Below are 19,175 nucleotides of genomic sequence, written 5' to 3'. Positions count from 1 at the left end.
AAGCCCCATACAAATCTGAGTGCCTCTAAATTAGTTCTGGAATCACTGAATCCCAGCCTGGTTGGGTCGAAGGGACCTCTGTAGATCCCCCAGTGCAATCCCCCTGCTCACGCAGGGTCACCAGAGCAGATCACACAGGTCGATCCAGGCGGGTTTGAATGTCTCAGAGAAGGAGACTCCACACCCGCTCTGGGCAGCCTGGTCCAGGCTCTGGCACCTCCCAGCAAAGAAGTTTCTCTTCATGTTCGGATGGACCCTCCTGTGTTTCAGTCTGTGCCCGTTGCCCCTCACCCTGGCGTTGGGCACCACTGAACAGAGTCTGGTCTATCCTTTGACAGCCACCCTGAGATATTGATCCCATCACAGAATCACAGAATGTCAGGGATTGGAAGGGACCTCAAAAGATCATCTAGTCCAATCCTCCTGCCAGAGCAGGAACACCCAGATGAGGTTACACAAGAAGGTGTCCAGGCGGGTTGGAATGTCTCCAGAGAAGGAGACTCCACAACCTCCCTGGGCAGCCTGTTCCAGGCTTCGGCACCCTCACTGAGGAGAAGTTTCTTCTCATATTTAAGTGGAACCTCTTGTGTTCCATCTTGAACCCATTACCCCTTGTCCTATCATTGGTTGTCACTGAGAAGAGCCTGACTCCATCCTCCTGACACTCACCCTTTATATATTTATAAACATTAATGAGGTCACCCCTCAGTCTCCTCTTTTCCAAGCTCAAGAGCCCCAGCTCCCTCAGCCTTTCCTCACATGGGAGATGCTCCACTCCCTTCAGCATCTTCGTGGCTGTGCTGGACTCTCTCCAGCAGTTCCCTGTCCTTCTGGAACTGAGGGGCCCAGAACTGGACACAATATTCCAGATGAGGTCTCACCAGGGCAGAGTAGAGGGGAAGGAGAACCTCTCTCGACCTACTAACCACACCCCTTCTATTACCTCCCAGGTACCATTGGCCTTCTTGGCTGCAAGGGCACAGTGCTGGCTCATGGTCATCTTGCTGTCCACCAGGACCCCCAGATCCCTTTCCCCTACACTGCTCTCTAACAGGTCATTCCCCAACCTATACTGGAACCTGGGGTTGTTCCTGCCCAGATGTAAGACTCTACATTTTCCCTTGTTATATTTCGTTAAATTATTACTTGCCCAACTCTCTAGCCTGTCCAGATCTCGCTGGATGGCAGCACAGCCTTCTGGTGTGTCAGCCACTCCTCCCAGCTTGGTGTCATCAGCAAACTTGCTGATAGTACACTCAATTCCCTCATCCAAGTCATTGAATATATTGAATAATACTGGCCCCGGAACTGACCCTTGAGGCACTCCACTAGATACAGGCCTCCAACCAGACTCCGCCCCACTGACCACGACTCTCTGGCTTCTTTCCTTCAGCCAGTTTGCAGTCCACCTCACTACCCGATCATCCGGTCCACACTTCCTCAGTTCAGCCATGAGGATGCTGTGGGAGACGGTGTCAAATGCTTCACTGAAGTCAAGGTAGACCACATTCACCGCTCTGCTATCATCAGTCCACCTTGTTATGTCTTCATAAAAGGCTATGAGGTTGGTCAAGCACGACTTCCCCTTGGTGAAGCCATGTTGACTGCCCCTGATGACCCTCTTATCCTTGATATGTCTTAAGATGGCACCAAGGATAAGGTGTTCCATTGATCAGATCCCTCTCAGCTTCTCTTCTCCAGCTCAACAGCCCCAGCTCTCTCAGTGTCTCCTCATCACAAAGATGCTCCAGACCCCTCAGCATCTCTGTGTCCCTCCGCTGGACTCTCTCCAGCAATTCCTTGTTCTTCTTAAACTGGGGAGCCCAGAACTGGACCCAGAACTGCAGATGTGGCCTCACCAGGGCAGAGCAGAGGGGGAGGAACAACCTCCCTGACCTGCTGCTCACACTTTTCCTCATGTGCCCCAGGTACCGTTGGCCTCTTGGCCACCAGGGCACATTGGTGACTCATGGTCACCCTGTTGTCCACCAGAACTCCCAAGTCCTTCTCTGCAGAGCTGCTTTCCAGCAGGTGAATCCCTACCTGTACTGGTCCCTGGGGTTGTTTCTCCCCAGGTGCAGGACCCTCCACTTGCCCTGGCTGAACTTCATCAGGTTCTTCTCTGCCCAGTCCAGCCTGGCCAGGTCTCTGGATGGCAGCACAGCCTCTGGTGTGCCAGCCCTTCCTCCCAGTTTGGTGTCATCAGCAAACTGCTCTACCTGGATTGTTCAACGTGTTCACTGTGGATCGCTCAATATTAAAACCCTTTTCCATTTTCTGGGTTTATTTACTTCAGTTTTACTTTTTAAGGAAAAAAAAAAAAAGAAACATTTAAGGACCTGTAGTACGAACTGTTTATAGGTTTTCGACAATTGTGATGGCAAGTGTTGTGTGAGTGTTGTTAAGGTCTCTTGTTTACTTATGTATATTTGTAATCTGCTTAGGGTTTGCTAGTCTTTATTTTCTTGCATTTTTATTTTTACCCTTCTCTCTCGACTAAACCACATAACTGAAACAACAAAGTCCTTCAATTTGTTATAGTCTATCATGTCATATGGTCTATCCTTTTTTATTGTTCTTTTGTGTTGCGGGTTGATTTTGGTCAGTTTTGTTTGTTGTTTTTATGTTTGTTTTGTTTTTCTCTTTTTTTGTTTGGTTGGTTGCTTGTTTGTTCCTGTTTGTTTTTTGTTTTTCTTTCATTTTCTTTTTAAACTAAGAATAGTTATCTAAAGTTTTTCCAACATGCATATCCTAGCATCTCTATTATGTGCTATTTTGTTGCTTTGGAAGCATTTCATGCTGTGTTACCAACTAGTTGGTGGTGTTATAACTTCTTGCACTCATTACTCCTCTATGCACATTGCTGAAAATATAATGAGACAGAGCAGTCTGTATTAGATGCTACTAAAACACATCTTTTTATGAGTGTCATGCTGCAGCTGCTGTGATGTATTGTGTCAATTATGTTGCTGAGTATGCATTGTGAGAGTGTTTAGTAAAACATGTTATTGCATTAACTTGCTGGTCCTTTCCCCTCCTCCCTTTTCTCTCACTCTCTGAAACAGCGAGGGCCAGATTCTCAAAGGAATTTTGCTGTTTTACGCCAGCTGAATGGATGACCTCTACATTACCTTCTAGGGAAAGCAGCCTCGAGTTTCAATTTAATTAAAACTTGACTGTCCAAATGAATTAAGGCTGTTTTTAACATTATCACCTTAAATTCCTGAGTAAGATATGGAAATAAATCCCTAACCTTTACACTTGGTATATTCTCAGGATTAGTTAACGGTCCACAAGTAGCAGGCACAAGATTTCATTATACCTATGGAGAATTAGATCCAAAGATCTCCAGCGTCTCCCAGACATAAATGTATAAAACCTCATATATTGCAATTTGATAATAAGACAAACGCAAATCCTATGCTGTGCAGTAAAACATGGTACAGAGGCATCTTAGCTACCTGAGATTGGTGTAGCTTCAGAAAAAGAAGGGATAGAGCTGTGGAAGTCCAGGGTTGCTCCTGAGCAAATAAGCCCTGTTGAGAAACACGGTGCATTTGTTTTTATTGTTAGCACCACGTACTAGCACATGGTGCTCAAAGACCAGAACGTCAGTATTTTGATCCCAGCTGTCTAAACTTGCCTATCCAAATCAGCACTTAAATTCAGGTTACTGAAAGATCCTTAAGATCTCGGTGATGCTCAAACTGCACTGGGAGCTAAATGCTCAACTGCAGGTCCCAGTTCCTCTGGTAAGATTAGATGATAACCCAAATTTAAATTTAAAAATCAATACCTAGCTATATAAATAGCTGAGCTGACTTTTTGAGCTTTTAATGAGTGAGATTTTTCAAATTAATCTGTAAAATATTCAATTCTCACAAAAATATCATGAGAGTTTTACACATCAAGACAAAGATTTGAGAGTTTCTATGTCTTTCCTGAAAATCTTAATTTTTAACTCCCTCTTTGAAAAAATCCAAGTTTTGCCCTTGTATGAAGTTCTATCTGATCTCTGAAGCTAGTGGAGAACTTGGAATTTTGTAACAGACCTGAATACTTGTCCTTGAATATCTGTACTGTGGCTTCTTCTTGACGTGATTAAGTAATGTCACCATACCTGCACAAATTTTTGAAAAGGACTTTTGGTTCCCGAGCTTTCTTTAATTAAACATATGTTTACTATCTAATTTCTTCAACTGAATCAACGAATACCTGATATTACAGGTCTTTCTAACTCAATGTTTCTAACTGTGATTTTACAACTTGCGGCTCTTGCTGGGCAAAATTTTTTTAGAATCCTAAGTCGGGTCATTTACAAGGTTTCTCAACTACACAATCTTAAATCCTGTCCCACAAACTGAATGGGGTAAATGAGGGTAAGAAGTGTTCAAGATCTATATTTCAAAAGGTTCAAAAATTTGGCTGTTTATACAAAACTGTGAAAATGGTGAAAAATGTCTACATTTAGAATTTGCCAGAAATCTGAAAAAAGGACAAGTCTTTATAGTGTTGCAGCATTTCTACTTTTGATTACAGCAATTACTTGAATCCACAGAAAAACATATTCAAGTACGAGGTATGAAAGGAAAAAAATGAAGCAAGGAAGCTTTTCCAGACATAACAAAGAAACAACAAAAAAAAAGAGGTCTGGATTTCATTCTGAGTTTTGAGTGAGAAACTAATTCCATTTTAAGTTTCCCCTCTAACAGTCCACCATGAGTCATTCATGGGTTAATTATAGATAATCAGATATATTTACCATCATAATAGAGCCCTGTTCTTATAAACTATTTGTAATTTAAAGTTTTCAGAGACCACAAAAGTGCTTAAATCCCTCATAGCAAGAAAAGTGTTTTAGGAGAAGAAAAAAAACCAAATTGCACAATAAAATTTAATTGAAATTAGAGGGCACATTCTCAAGGATGTTTATTCTTTCTCACTCAGATGGAATAAATGGGCTGTAATCTGGCTGTAAATAGCTGTTGGAAAATTCAATTTATGCATCTGTTCTTCTGTTGCCTCCTGTTCTTTTGTTGCACTGTGACTGTCCCACAGCTATTCGGACCCTAAGACAACACCTGCACTGTACTCACCTGCCCCACCGCCCTTCAAAGAAAATGCCAAAAGGCAACTACTGTAACAGCCTCACATTATTAACTGACAATATTCTACTTGCTTAACGTAACTGTGTTTATGCTTTTGCAGAACAGAGTGAGAGTATTCAATAATAGTTAATTTACTATGCAACCAATGTGTTTCTTATGTGCTCTGCACAACTGTTTGGGCTTAGTGCAGAAGTTCGCTAGTGACAGTGGTGGAATTACAGCTTCTAGCAAACAGGAGTTGGGGTCATTTGAGCAGGAGCAACCGTTGTTTCCCAGCTGTATTAGACTCAGAAAACAGAATGAAATCTAGATGTACAATGCGCAATGTACCTGCTGTTGAAAAAGTGCCCTAATTAGTTGTTGGGCGAACAGATGTGTGATCTCAGGGTCATTCACCAAGGTCATGCTGCCAGTGGGCAATGACAGGACTTGTCACCAGAATTGCAGGAGACGCTACAGTAACTTGTGACATTCATGTCTTGTTAACACCATCCATTGATCAGCAAAAGAAAAAGGTCAGCCATATGGTCATTGCATAGTCCTAGGTCTGATTTCACCTTCCCCTGATCCTCCAGCTACGGGTAGATCTGTGATAGGTCCACGTTATCACGGCTGCACAGAAGCGAGAACCACGTTGAGTTGCAAGAGCTGAGAATTTTGCTCATTAAAGGTTCCACACAGGGAAAGAAAAACATTTGCTGACTTTATTTGTACACTGCTTCCACGACAGTACTGTATTTTATTAAACAAGAGGAGAGCATACCCATCATCCTAATAGGGATGTTAAGAGAGAGAGCTAACAGCGATCAGTGCATCCGAAGAGAAATTTTCATAGGAAAAAGCTTCTAAAATGAGCATACAAAAGAAGTAATGTTGGATCTGTAATATTTCAAACACAACAGGATGTACATTCATGTAAATGTATATGCAAATTAGAAGCAGCCATCAGGCACTTGGTGAGTTTCCAATGAGGCCCTTGAGGCTGCAAACTGTTGATTTAGCATATGAGCCGAACCACTTACACTAAAATTCATGCATTAAATTATATTGAAAGACTGTATGTATCAGGGACTTTTAAATAAGTTAAATATTGATACAGGCTCTGGGTGGCTCCCATGAACATCTGATTTCCAGTTGGAAAACATGATGTGGTGATTTTACCTTTTTTAAAATGTGGAATAAACAATGTATTGTCTCTGTGATTAATGTGAAGCCTCAATCAGTTGTGCTCATGTTATTTGTAAGGATAATTATGTCACAGCTAACAAACTTGATTACGAACAAATTTGATTAACAAACTTGATTCATCAAATGCATCTCTTCCACTCCTTTCCTCATGCTGCACATTGACAGATTTTACTCCAAACAGTATTGTTTTTCATTAGATAAGTAAGAATTAAACATGAAGGCTAATGTGAATTCTTACTTCCCCCTTCTTAATGCTTTCCTTTCCCTGTGACATAACTTAGGTTTTAGGTTAGAAAAGCCTAATTATGAAACTTATCAAAATATTATCTTCCTGTAGCAGTCCCACAAAATAATGCATCAAGACCTTCAAGCAAAAAAAAAAAATCAGCTATCGGATATCTCAATGAGTTTGCATGAAGAATATAAGAATTGCTCAGTTATAGTTGTTTTAAAGGCAGCTTTAAGACCCTCTCTCCTATTGCATAATTAGGGTTTTTTCTTACTGTTCCATGCTCCTGTAGGTGAGACTTTTCTTCCTATAATGCTATCATTACATTTTTGTTGCTAAATGATCATTAAACCATATTAATGTGTTACCAATTTACAATGTATCCACAAAGAAAATTTCTCCCTGACTAAAGCAGATAGGTAAAAGGCAGATCAGTCAGGAGAAAAGAAAAATCACAAGAAAGGGAACAGACTTAATATAGTAACTTGTTTAGGAGATACATCAGGTTGTTTATAAGTGCTATTTTTTTGCTTTTTAGGAGAAGGCAATTTTTGCAGGTCCAAATGTATAATGAAAAGAAGTGTGAGAATTGATCTCACCTAACCTGAAAAAAGGAAACTTACACTGATTTTGGAACTAAAAGGAATCAAAAATGTTTGCTTTGTTCTTTTGTTTGTGTTTTCGAAGGAAGGAAAGTGCATTTTTAATCTCTCTTCTCAGATAATACTTCTAGAGGTGTAACAGCCACTGAAATAGCCGTCTCAGAACACTACAAACAGCAACTCCATAGTTGTGCACACAGTTGTGCAAAGCTGTTTCTAACTACTGATGCAATTTCAGATTGCGCATAGACACAGGAAATGTGAGAAACAAAGAAGCCGACAAACAGTTATTATCAAATGGTGAGTGGTGTTCCTCAGGGGTCAGTATTGGGACCAGTGCTGCTTAACATCTTTGTTGGTGACATGAACATGTAACTGAGTGCACCCTCAGCAAGTTTTCCAATGTCACCAAGCTGTGTGGTGTGGCTGGCACACTGGAGGGAAGAGATGTCACCCAGAAGGACCTCGTTAGGCTTGAGAGCTGGGCCCCTGTGAACCTCATGGTGCCCAACAAGGACAAGTGCAAGGTCCTGCATGTGGGTCAGAGCAATCCGAAGCACAAACACAGGCTAGGGGATGAAGGGATTGAGAGAAGCCCCGAGGAGAAGGACTTGGGGTTGTTGGTTGACGAGAAGCTCAACATGAGTCAGCAATGTGCACTTGCAGCCCAGAAGGTCAGTTGTATCTTGGGTTGCATCAAAAGAAACATGACCAACAGGTCAAGGGAGGGGATTATCCCCCTCTACTCTGCTCTTCTGAGCCTGCACTTGCAGTGCTGCATTTGTCTCCGAGGCCACCAATGTGAGAAGGATGTAGACCTGTTGGAGCAGGTCCAGAGGAGGACACGAAGACGATCTGAGGGCTGGAACACCTCTGCTATTAACACAGACTGTGAAAGTTTGAGTTGTTCAGCCTGGAGAAGAGAAAGCCCTGAGGAGACCTTATTGTGGCCTTTCCATACAAGAAAGCTGGAGAGGAACTTTTTAAAAGGGTATGTAGTGATAGGATATGGGGTAATGGATTTAAATGGAAAGAAAGCAGATTTAGATTAGATATAAGGAAGAAATTCTTCACCATGAGGGTACTGAGGTGCTGGAACAGGCTGCCCAGAGAAGCTGTAGATGCCCCATCCTTGAAAGTGTTCAAGGCCAGGGTGGACGGCGCTCTGAGCAACCTGGTGTAGTAGAAGGTGTCTCTGCCCATGGCAGGGGGTTGGAACTAGATGATCTTTAAGGTCCCTTCCAACTCAACCCATTATGTGATTCTATGATCCCTGTTTGTTTTGAAGTCCAAAATTCCAGGAACACCTTTGTATCAGAGCTCATTTTTGCACTGATGTGTTATGATTTATCTGCAAATATAATGCCTTTTGATTTGTGCTTTAAGTGTTGCCTGTTCCAAATAATAATTTATTTTGTTTTATTCAGATATGAATTACCAAAAGGGTAGTTAAGTTCTTCCTAGTAAGAGGTTGAGTTAAATGAAGCATTATCAATAGTCACAGTCTCTTCTTAAAATATAAAGAACTCTGCTAGTATGACAGAGTCAAGTATACTGCATATTAAAAAGCCATTCAAAATGTAAATAAAGTTTATCGACATTAAAGGAAGGGAAAACAAACTATCCAAAAGATAACTATCAGGTTTTTTTCTTTTCAATGAAACTAAGCTCTACCTACACACATAAAAATCGTGTTTTAAGACATAGAATTGCTATCTAAGAATGAATCAAAACTGATCATATCAAATAATAAACAGATTCTGAATATGATTTTTTTATTGTTAACTAGTCAGCAATCAAAAAATGATGGTGTATCACTTGGAAAACTTCTAATATAAATTCAGAATTTCAGGGATTTCTAAACCTCTTCCAATACCTTTTGTCAGAGACTGAAAAGAATTCTGTCTCAGACACTGTGGCAAAACCAGTTCCTCCAGCCACAGGGGATGGGACATTGTCAGACTGAAAAGAATCTGCCTCAGACATTGTGGCCCAGTGGCAGGAGACGGGACACTCAGGAGAAGGTGAATTGTGATTTACACCCAACACAAGCTGAGGAGTTGCAGACAAAGGCCGCTGGTGACACAGGAGGGGGGACGTGCCGGAGGGCACAGAGCTCCATCTTCTGATCGGCCCAGCCTGGTGCAGAGGGAAAAGCCGAGACCCTTCGAGATGACCGAGACTTGTCTGTCCTTTGCAATCACTCCCCAGACTTTTCTCTCTTTTGCAATAATGCCTGTGCAAAAGACCAAAAATCCCGCAGGCAGGTGATCCAGAGGGATGTAAGAGGCTCACTGTACAGCGCTGGAGGTCCCGCCATCCTGAGGATGCTCCAGTCTCGTCATAGGAACCAAACCAGCACCTGTGGCTGCTGCACTCCCGAACTACACACCCCGGCAGCCCCGGCAGGGACAGCAGGGGCCGCACGTCCCTGGACCCATACTGTGAGTCCCACCATCCGCGCTGGGAGCCGTGAGAGGAGCAAGATCCCTCACTTGACTTCTGCCTTTCTTTTTTGTTCTCTTCTTTCTTCCCTTCTCTTTTCCTTCCCTATATGCCTATTTCTGTGCCTCTCCTCTTGTGAGCAGTATAATCACATAAGGCTTACAGCCCCACATGTGTCACAAACCCCTTTAGGTAAATCCTTTTGCTGTTAAACTGTCTACCAGGTAGGCTTAAGTAACGTAAATCTGTCGCTGAATCATCTGCTAATTGGGCCGAGCTGCAAAATACAAGGTGTTGCTTTTCTTGTTTATGGAGCTTAAGTGTTGTGTGTGCTGCTCTCCAGCCGAGGGGACCCACAGACCTGTCACCTTTGTCCCCGCTCACACCTCTGGGTGGGGTATGACACCTTTATATTGAATTTCTTTGATGCTGGTCAGAAGGGAGTTACAGTAAACTGAGAGATTTCTTGGACTCCCTTTGCAAATCCCTGGTTTGATCTCTCATGCAGAGAAGGCTTTGGGCAGAGCTGCAGTGCACAAGGTAGACACAGAATTGCTATGAGCTGCCCAGTAGTTTACAATGCAAAATCCCACTCAGTTCCCTCTCAGTGACAACCTCAAAGCACTCCCCCTATTCCAATTAAAACAAAGAAAGATGTTGTGCCTTAAACATCTAGTTTTTGATACTTTGGGTGGAAAAGATAGATGGCTGTGGAGGCAGACACCTTGTCTTTTTTTCCCAAGGTTTTGTGAAAGATAGAGGCAATTAGCAGTGTTGCTGTGAGGGCCTCATAGCCTAATTGGGATGATAGAGGTGAATCATCTGTGGGACAACCAATTACCAGAAGAAGCCATGAACCAACAGCTACCCCTGACAGGCAAAACAACTCACTTCTGGTCAGTGTTGTGAACTTTCCCCTAGTTTGAAGACCCCAGACCCATTTCCAGAAGAGTCTTCCTAATAAAGCATGAAGAGCGAACAGAGGAAGGAGATGAACCGCCCTCTCCTATCTCGCATGTAAATGAACTGGTTATAAAACGACCTCATGCGTGACATGACCTGGTGATGTGTACAAAAATCTTCAATGCGTCCACCCCGCTCCAGAGAACGTCATGGGACCGATTGACCTGTGAAGCGGTGATATCTTTCTCTCTCTCTCTCTCTGATATCTTAGTTTTCCTTCTCTCTCTTTTCCTTCTTCTTGAACATATAAAGGTAATATCATTGTAATTTCTGCTGCTGAAGTCTTGTTAAGTTTTGTGATATAATAATATACTTTTGCCAAGTTACTAATCACTGTAATTTGCATTCCACCAAGTGCTTTTAGTAAATTCATGATTGAATTGGACCTCCCGAGTAATTGTCTGTCATTCACTTCGCATGACCGCACAGAAATACCCGGCGTTAACTTGCACCTGATGTCACCTGGTGAGACACGGCGCATGTCACATTCAGAGTTAACTCATTTCTCATCCCACCTGGTGGGAAGGGACAATCTCCTGCCCAGAGCAGCTCGGGGGTGAAGGCACCACGTTGGCTGGTGGCCCCTCTGGTCCTCAGAACCCCAGGGTGGCACTTCTATCAAATCAGCTGTAAAACTGATCTGCTGGAACACAGAGATCTGGCTCTGCAGCTCCACAGAAACCCTGTGTTCTAACTCAGAAGTCACTACATATGTTTTAATAGATAGTCTTGAAATACCCTATTTACACCATGGATCTGAAACTTTATTTGAAGGTTTTCCAATTCAAAAAGAGCAGTGTTTCAAAAATCTGTGTGGGGGGAGAACAACAACAAAAAAATGCCTCCCCTGGCTGCTTTTGTGTTCCTAGTTTTCAACAGGAACAGTTTTTCCGTTAAGTGTTCTGGCAACAGAAATTTGTAATGCAAATGCTCCCAGTCTCTCAATGACAGCAAACTAAAAGGCGAGGGTTTCATGTATCAGCACTGTTGCATCCGATATAAGAACCATTTTCTAGAGACCTGCTGCAGTCAATTAACCAAATCAGATTTGCTGATGGACTGCAGCTTGCATTTGTATCCTACTTGTGAACAGTGAGGGAGTGGAGAGAAAACTTAGTCATTTTGCAGTGTTTGTAAAAACCTTTGGACACACAGAAGGTTCATTACATAAATTGCTAGCAAGAAGAGTTGAATTTTGAATTATGACACAAATTTTCTTAAAAATAATTTAGAGAATAGAAAGGACAAATTTCTTTCAGGCACTGTTTTGTCTTTACATTTCTATGTTCTATCAGTTCAGTTACCACTGGTTTCAGCCATAAATTAGCATAGAAGGAAAGTTTTGCATGTGCAAAAAACCAGAAGGAACCTAGTTTTAAAGGTTGCTTTACATCTACATATTAAACAATGAGATCATGAAGAAAAGTCAGGTCAGAGGGGTGTGCAGTACATAGTCTGCAGCAAGACAGAGTGATCCGATGGGCAGCCCTCCAATGCAATCGGACTCTGTGTTGGTTCTACCGCATTTTCAGCTGTTGTGCCTGAACAGCCAAACTCCATCCTGCACCTGGGGCTGACCAGCTCTGATGGGGGGTCAGCTGCCACACCGCAAGCCTGCGATGGATGCTACAGGAGGCATATCCTCTATATACCAGCAGCCAAACTGAACAGGTGCTGCCAAGCCATAAATTCCAGTTGTATCTTTCTTACTGTAAAGGTTTTCACACTCCCAAGGAGGTAAATTTATATTTACTTGAGTAACAGCTAAGCTAGTTAGAAACTGCAGATTGACTTCAGATGGTCTTTAATGAAGACCTTAGTTACCAGTGGAAAGATCCAAAGAACGAAATGGATTCTAAATCACATCTTACATTAAAAGCTTCATAATTAATGCATATTCAACTGCACATTAAAATTTTATTTGCTGTTAAATGCTGGAATTGGACTGAGAGAGGTTATTTCAAATAAGCAGCATTAGGCTACAGAGCTGCTCAAAAGAACAGTTGCTGTGAGGGCGTGAAGCATCTGCCTTACAAAGAAAGGCCGAGGGAGCTGAGTCTCTTTAGCTTGGAGAAGAGGAGACTGAGGGGTGACCTCATCAATGTTTATAAATATATAAAGGGTGAGCGTCAGGAGGATGGAGCCAGGCTCTTCTCGGTGACAACCAATGATAGGACAAAGGGCAAAGGGTACAAACTGGAACACAGGAGGTTCCACTTAAATATGAGAAGAAACTTCTTCACAATGAGGGTGCCAGAGCCTGGCCCAGGCTGCCCAGGGAGGTTGTGGAGTCTCCTTCTCTGCAGACATTCCAACCCACCTGGACACCTTCCTGTGTAACCTCACCTGGGTGTTCCTGCTCCGGCGGGGGGATTGCACTGGATGAGCTTTCGAGGTCTCTTTCAATCCCTGACATTCTGTGATTCTGTGCTGCTTTGTATAATACCTGCCAGGGCACTGATCTCAGCCAAGCATCCTCCAGTGGTATGAGTGACATACAGCTGCCAGTAGGCAGGATGCTTTGACTGACAAATTGTTTCTAACAGAAATTAAGATGCACTTCCACAAAACTGCAGAGCCAAGAGCTCCAAATTGTTCCAAAGTTCAGTAAGGGGGGAAAAAAAAAAAAAAAAAAAAAGAAAAGAAAAAAGAAGAAAAGAAGTATGACAGAACTGTATGCACCTGTACAGATATAAGTTTGTCATAAATGTAAAGGGGATTGTCTCAATGACCAAACACTTCTATAACGGCCAGCTGTATCATTCAAATTATGTATCACTTATCAAGAGTAATGCCTTCACTGTGTTAGACCCTCTTCTAAACTAGAATCTTCATTATCAACTGAGTTCTTTTATTCAGGTAAAAAAGTTTAGAACAAAAATTACTGTTTTGCTAACAAATCTTTTTTTTACTAATCAAAACACATCTTTCCTGAGAAACAGCTAGTGAGTCTGGAAACACATCTGAGGAGCTCCCTACCTTGATGGCAGTTGAGGCGATCTGGATGTGGTGGAGCCGGCGCAGGGTGCTGTCCCTGTCAATGAAGTAGGAGGCTGCCAGCTGGTGCAGAGTCTCCAGAGTGACAGCAGAGCTGTTTGTGCTGGGATCGCTTCCGTCCGACCTCTTGCTCAGCTTCCGTTTGTCCACAAAAATCGTGAGCGACTCCTCTCCTGAGCAGGGAAACAGGAACAACAGCGTTCATCAGGGACAATTCTGCAAGTCACACTTTGCCAGAAATAAGGTGGCAAACCAAAATTTTCTCCAGCTGTTGTCTAACATTCAGATATCCCTCCCTGGTAGCAGATGCAGATATTTCAGTGCCTAAGCACATGGACAACAGATACTATTCTAGGTATCTATTCCCTTTTTTGAGTGCCTTGTGTAATTAACAAAATATACAACACGACACATTTGTGCCTAAAATGCAATGACACTGGGGATATGTCTGCTATATTAACTCCTATTTACCAACAATATTGTGTAAATATTCAATTTAAATTAAGCATAACATGTTTATTTCCAAGGTTGCTTAGTACCTTCATTTTTTAGTATTTAATGTCAGCATAAAAGAAAGTGAAAACAGTGTAATGCTTGAGACTTTTTTTTTTAAACCATATATCTGATTTCAGAAGAAAGTTACAGCTTGTTATAAGCAACCTTGTTGCAAGCAATCCCATGCTTTCTAATAAATTCAGCAATGCTAGGATGTTGACATGTGATATAATAGACATTTAAACTCAAATTTATATAACCGAAAAGTATAAAAATATGTAATAAGAATGTCAATCAGTTTATTTTAAAAAAGGAAACATAAATAACACTTTGCTAACTCCAAGAGATGTCTTTCCGAAAGCAAAGAGAAGTTCCAGCATCTTACATTGCGGATATCTCACTTCCTTTCTCTTTAAAGAGACATAGAGAAATACTATTGAATATAGAAATTTTGGTTCCTGTAGGATTATTGAAAACAAAACCAAAGCAAAATCTCACTTGTTTAACTGAGCAAGTTCTTAAGAACCATTCCAGACCTACCAATACTATTAAACTTGTAAGGAATTTTCCATGTTTATTGTTTATTTAATGGCATTTTTTTCCTGCATTTCAGGCTAAGCAAGAATTCATTCATTTAATAATGTGATTAGGCATAACTATTTACTTCAGAAAATTAAATAGAAAAGTAATTTGCTTAGTATTTGCTTCTGTGCAACTTATGTCCAAAGTAACTACAACACTTTCTGAGTCTGTATTTGGTAACTTGCATTCTTCAACATAAACTCAAGAATCAGTTAATAATATCATTATACCTGCATTTTAGGTGCTGAATATCTCCACTGAATGCCATTTTGTTGTTCCTGGAAAGGAAACTGCCCTGACACACTCTGACTTGCCACTGTGCTGGTTTCACTACTCACCCATCTGCTGCAGTGGCATTTTGCCCATGCAGAGGATGGGATGCCAGCTTTGGATGGGTATACTTGCCAAAAAATATAGCAGTAGAGGCATAATATGTAGGATGAAAACATGACATCATCTTTAAAAGGAGATAATGTTGGTGGTGGGCAATGCTAAATGAAGAATGCAGGCACCTGCGCAGGAGACCACATCTGTTGACAAATTTGACACACAGCTACCTCAACTTGCAAAATTCATTTGTTTTTAGAGAAAGAGGAGTACACTCATGCTAAGCAATGTACCTTACAGTGGTTCCCAATGTCTCAAAAATTCAGAGGACGGTCAGGCACTTCAGACATTACACAGGCAAAATTGCCATTATCCAGGAGCCTCTTGTCTAATTAGACCTGCCAGGCTTGTCCAGTATGTTAATTTTGTCCTGGAAGGGACAGTTGATGCCCAGGACAGCTGGCTATTCCAGCTGGATCCTACCTCAGTTTTCACCACTATATTTGCATTTCTCCTCCTACAGTTTTGTAATAGGTAATTTTTTTGTGCTTGCAGTCATCAAAACAGAGAATAATTGCCTGAACTCCAAAGAGCCAGGAATTAAAGCAGTCTCTGTAACAGGATTTTCCCATTCAGTTACCTAATCTTTCTGCTGTAATGAATAAACATAGGTTTGCATTTTATTTAACTGCGGTCAAAACCTCCTGCAAAGCAGACTGGGGTTGCTTGGCAGGGCAGGCATGAGCATGTTGCATGAGCACAGACTCATGCACCACATTTCGCTAAACTCCCTGGGTGAGAGGTGGTGCTGGTCCTGGGGCCAGTGGGACATTATTCACTCCTCGAGCAGAACACTCGAAACACAGCAAAGTCTTATGACTGGTACTATGAGAGAAATTTGCTGTCAAAACCTCATCTAGGTTCCAGCATTGTTGGCGTTCGACTATGACTATGCAATAAAACCTGCCTTTTCAACACCTGCCTTGTGACCCTAGGCAATATCACAGAATCACAGAATGTTATGGATTGGAAGGGACCTCAAAAGCTCATCCGGTCCAATCCCCCCACCAGAGCAGGAACACCCAGATGAGGTTACACAGGAAAGTGTCCGGGTGGGTTTGAATGTTTGCAGAGAAGGAGACCCCACAACCTCCCTGGGCAGCCTGGGCCAGGCTCTGGCATCCTCATTGTGAAGAAGTTTCTTCTCATATTTAAGTGGAACCTCCTGTGTTCCAGTTTGTACCCATTGCCCTTTGTCCTATCATCGATTGTCACCGAGAAGAGCTTGGCTCCATCCTCCAATATGAAAGTTGTTTCTGAAATAAAAAGCAATGGAGTGGCCTGAGATTTGAGCCAGGGGCTGTGGGCTTTGTGCAGCTCTTTGTGGAGCTATAAAGACACAGTCGTGTCAGAGCAGGCAACATCAGGACTCATAGGGATTAATAATGTATCGATGACCGGTTCAGGCTGTGCAAATAAGGTGCAAAATTTCACTAGAAGATTTCTCTCAATTTTTTCCACTTTTTCAGAGACCTTAGCTAGTGTATTTAGATTCAAGTGACTTTTACAAGCTCAACTGGCTTTCCACTGAAAATATATTATTGCAGAAAATCACTGGAAAGTAGAGAAAAAAATTTCTAAGGTTCTTTCATTTCATTAGCCAGTATGCCATCCGATCTTGCTGTGGCGTGAACTTTCTGATTACCCTGTATTAGTTATTAGTAGAGGTGATGAGACTGCTTCTATTTCAACAGCATTGTGACAAGTTTTATTATTAAACTAGAGTTTGTTTATCTTTCTGTCATTAAAAACATTTGTTTTCCAGCAGGTGGAGAGCAGAACTGCAATAAAAACTCCCATTAAAAAACAAAACAAAACAAAACAAAACAAAACAAAACAAAACAAAACAAAAAAAAAACACCAAAACAAAAAAAAACCTTGAAAAAGGACAGTGTTGGGACAGTGTTGTGTGTTGTGTTGTTTTGTTTTGATTGAAAAAGGTCGGGAAAACAACCTTTGAAGCCCCTCATGGTTATTACATCATCCTGTTTTCCTAGTCCTGCTTAATCCCATGCTTGCTGTGGCAGTTGCTGGTGGGGATGTTCTGGCAGAAGGATCTTCCCACATCCCCAGCCTTTTTAGTCTCCATCCCTTCTCCCTGACAGATACGTTGTGTTTTTCATGCTCTCTAACCAGGTTGAAATGATTTTGATTGTTTACTGTGACTCAGATCACATCATATTACATCTCCCAAAGTTGAAGGAAGGCACGCAGCGGAGGGATGTGGCCTTTGGTGTAAATGTGAAGGAGGCTCTTTCTCCTCAAAAATCTCTGCATTGTGTTTTTATTGCATCTCAAACAAGTGTGTCCTAATTCATCACTGGTATGCTCAGGCACTATGCTAATACTGGGTGCAATCAGGTTTCAAAAATACTTGCTGTTCAAAAGGCATCTTACAGAGTCTGAAAGTTTTTCATCTGTCAGAGCTGATTTAGCACTTGCTAGAAAAAGTAGATGAAAAATCTGAGAACTCCCGCATATGCTGGTACTCAAGCATCCGTGTCACTGAGAAGTTGTCACAGGGCTCCCTTTGCACCCAGAACTCTGGGATTTGTAAAGTAACATCATGGACTCATAGTTAATTTGTGGAAGACAAGTTGAGTTTTAAGTTAATTTAGAGAAATTAAACCCATGACAAAAGAGACTCTTCTGTCACATTTGAAACATGGATGAATCTTGGTTTTTAATGGTTACAGTCTGCCATCATGACATGAGCTAAGAAGACATTGAAGCACTAGCTAAAAAACAAATGTGATTTAGAAAACTATTCAAGGTTATGAATTTTAAGAACTGAAAACATTTAATGACAGTTTATCCTAACAAAACATGGTTATTCTGCATCAGAACTACACAGCTGTGCTTTCTGCAAGCTCTGAAAGAAATATTCTCTCTCTTTTACCAAACTCAAGGGTAAGTTAACTTCGCTTTCTCAGTTTTAAAAGAAATAGCATAAAAAACACTTGGTCATGCTCACAAAACAATACCACATAATCCGATTATTTGTTCAAGAAATTATTAGAGTCACTACCCCAATGCTTTATTATCACGCAGCTGTTGTAACGGACAGATATACATTGGGGGGCAGGAGAATGACATTCACGCTATAGACTGACCTTGGCACAGTATATACTAATGTCCCTGGAATTTGCAAGCTTATAACTTAGTCTATATATTTAATTCTTTCTAGGTTTATATGAGCATATTTTCCAGGATTTTTATTTATAAGTTAAACTCCTGAGTTAAGAAAAGCATTCTACATGCTGTTTTTCAAAAAATAAAACTATGAAATAAAAAATGCATATAGAAATTTACATAGACACATAACCCATCCATGGCCATTTAGATATAAGAATCCTAAATAACAGGTTATTATTAGCATTCAGAAATTAGAAATTAATTTTGTGTGTATGTTAAGAATATCTTCACGAATTATTTAAATAAAAAATGCAAATCACCATCATCGACATGGTAGAATTGGAAAAATATTGTAACTAAATGTAACTGTCTATTGAAGGAGTAAATATAATTTGTTATACATACTATATGTAATAATACATATTCACATGATTTAGATACTTAGTGCTATTTTCTGTCTCAATTATTGAGACATTTTTTTCTTGTATCCACATCTTTGTAATAATGAAAGCATCATATGCCTCGACATTTCATATTTTCATCTGTAGACTGAGTAGTGGTAGAAGAAAGCAGTGATCCAAGCAGTTCCTATCACTTCACGTCAGAAAGTGAGGAAACAGTAATAAAAGGGTAACACTCAAAGGCAGGTATATCTGAGCATCATCCACAGCTGCTGACTTAGAGCTCTGTCCTCACACAATTACTTGGATCTGTGGCGGTTGCACTGGACCCCCAGGCAAACCAGAGCAGCTTGTTCAGGCTCCACAGGAGGGAAAGGCCGGAGCTGCAGCCAGGCCCAGAACTTTCCTTTTGGGAAACCCCCAAGGAGCAGAACAGACACTGAACCCCGATGAGTTGTGGGTGCAGGGGGTGTCATGCAGACCTGTCCCACAGTCTGCAATTTGACTACAAAACGACCACTTTATTCCATAAATCTGACAGCCTGGGTGAGCTGACTTTGAGCTCTCTGCCAAATAAGCTGGCTGTGTGGCGATGGTTTTACTACTCACAGGTTTCATATTGATCATTTAGCCGAAGAAAATG

The 19,175-nt window shown here is 41.4% G+C and overlaps 1 protein-coding gene across 2 annotated transcripts in view; it reads right to left on the bottom strand.

The window, feature by feature from the left end:
• BRINP3 (BMP/retinoic acid inducible neural specific 3) overlaps positions 1-19,175 on the bottom strand; it is a 214,415-nt gene that overhangs the window by 75,035 nt on the left and 120,205 nt on the right. For both annotated transcript variants that reach the window (XM_065649078.1, XM_065649079.1), the window contains one exon: positions 13,515-13,705. In XM_065649078.1, the coding sequence (XP_065505150.1) occupies positions 13,515-13,705 (191 nt within the window). The remainder of the gene's footprint in view (positions 1-13,514; positions 13,706-19,175) is intronic.

Source organism: Caloenas nicobarica, chromosome 20 (assembly GCF_036013445.1).
Source record: "Caloenas nicobarica isolate bCalNic1 chromosome 20, bCalNic1.hap1, whole genome shotgun sequence".
Lineage (NCBI taxonomy): Eukaryota > Metazoa > Chordata > Aves > Columbiformes > Columbidae > Caloenas > Caloenas nicobarica.
Note: the sequence above shows the minus strand (reverse complement) of the source record. Positions and strands in the feature narration are given on the sequence as shown.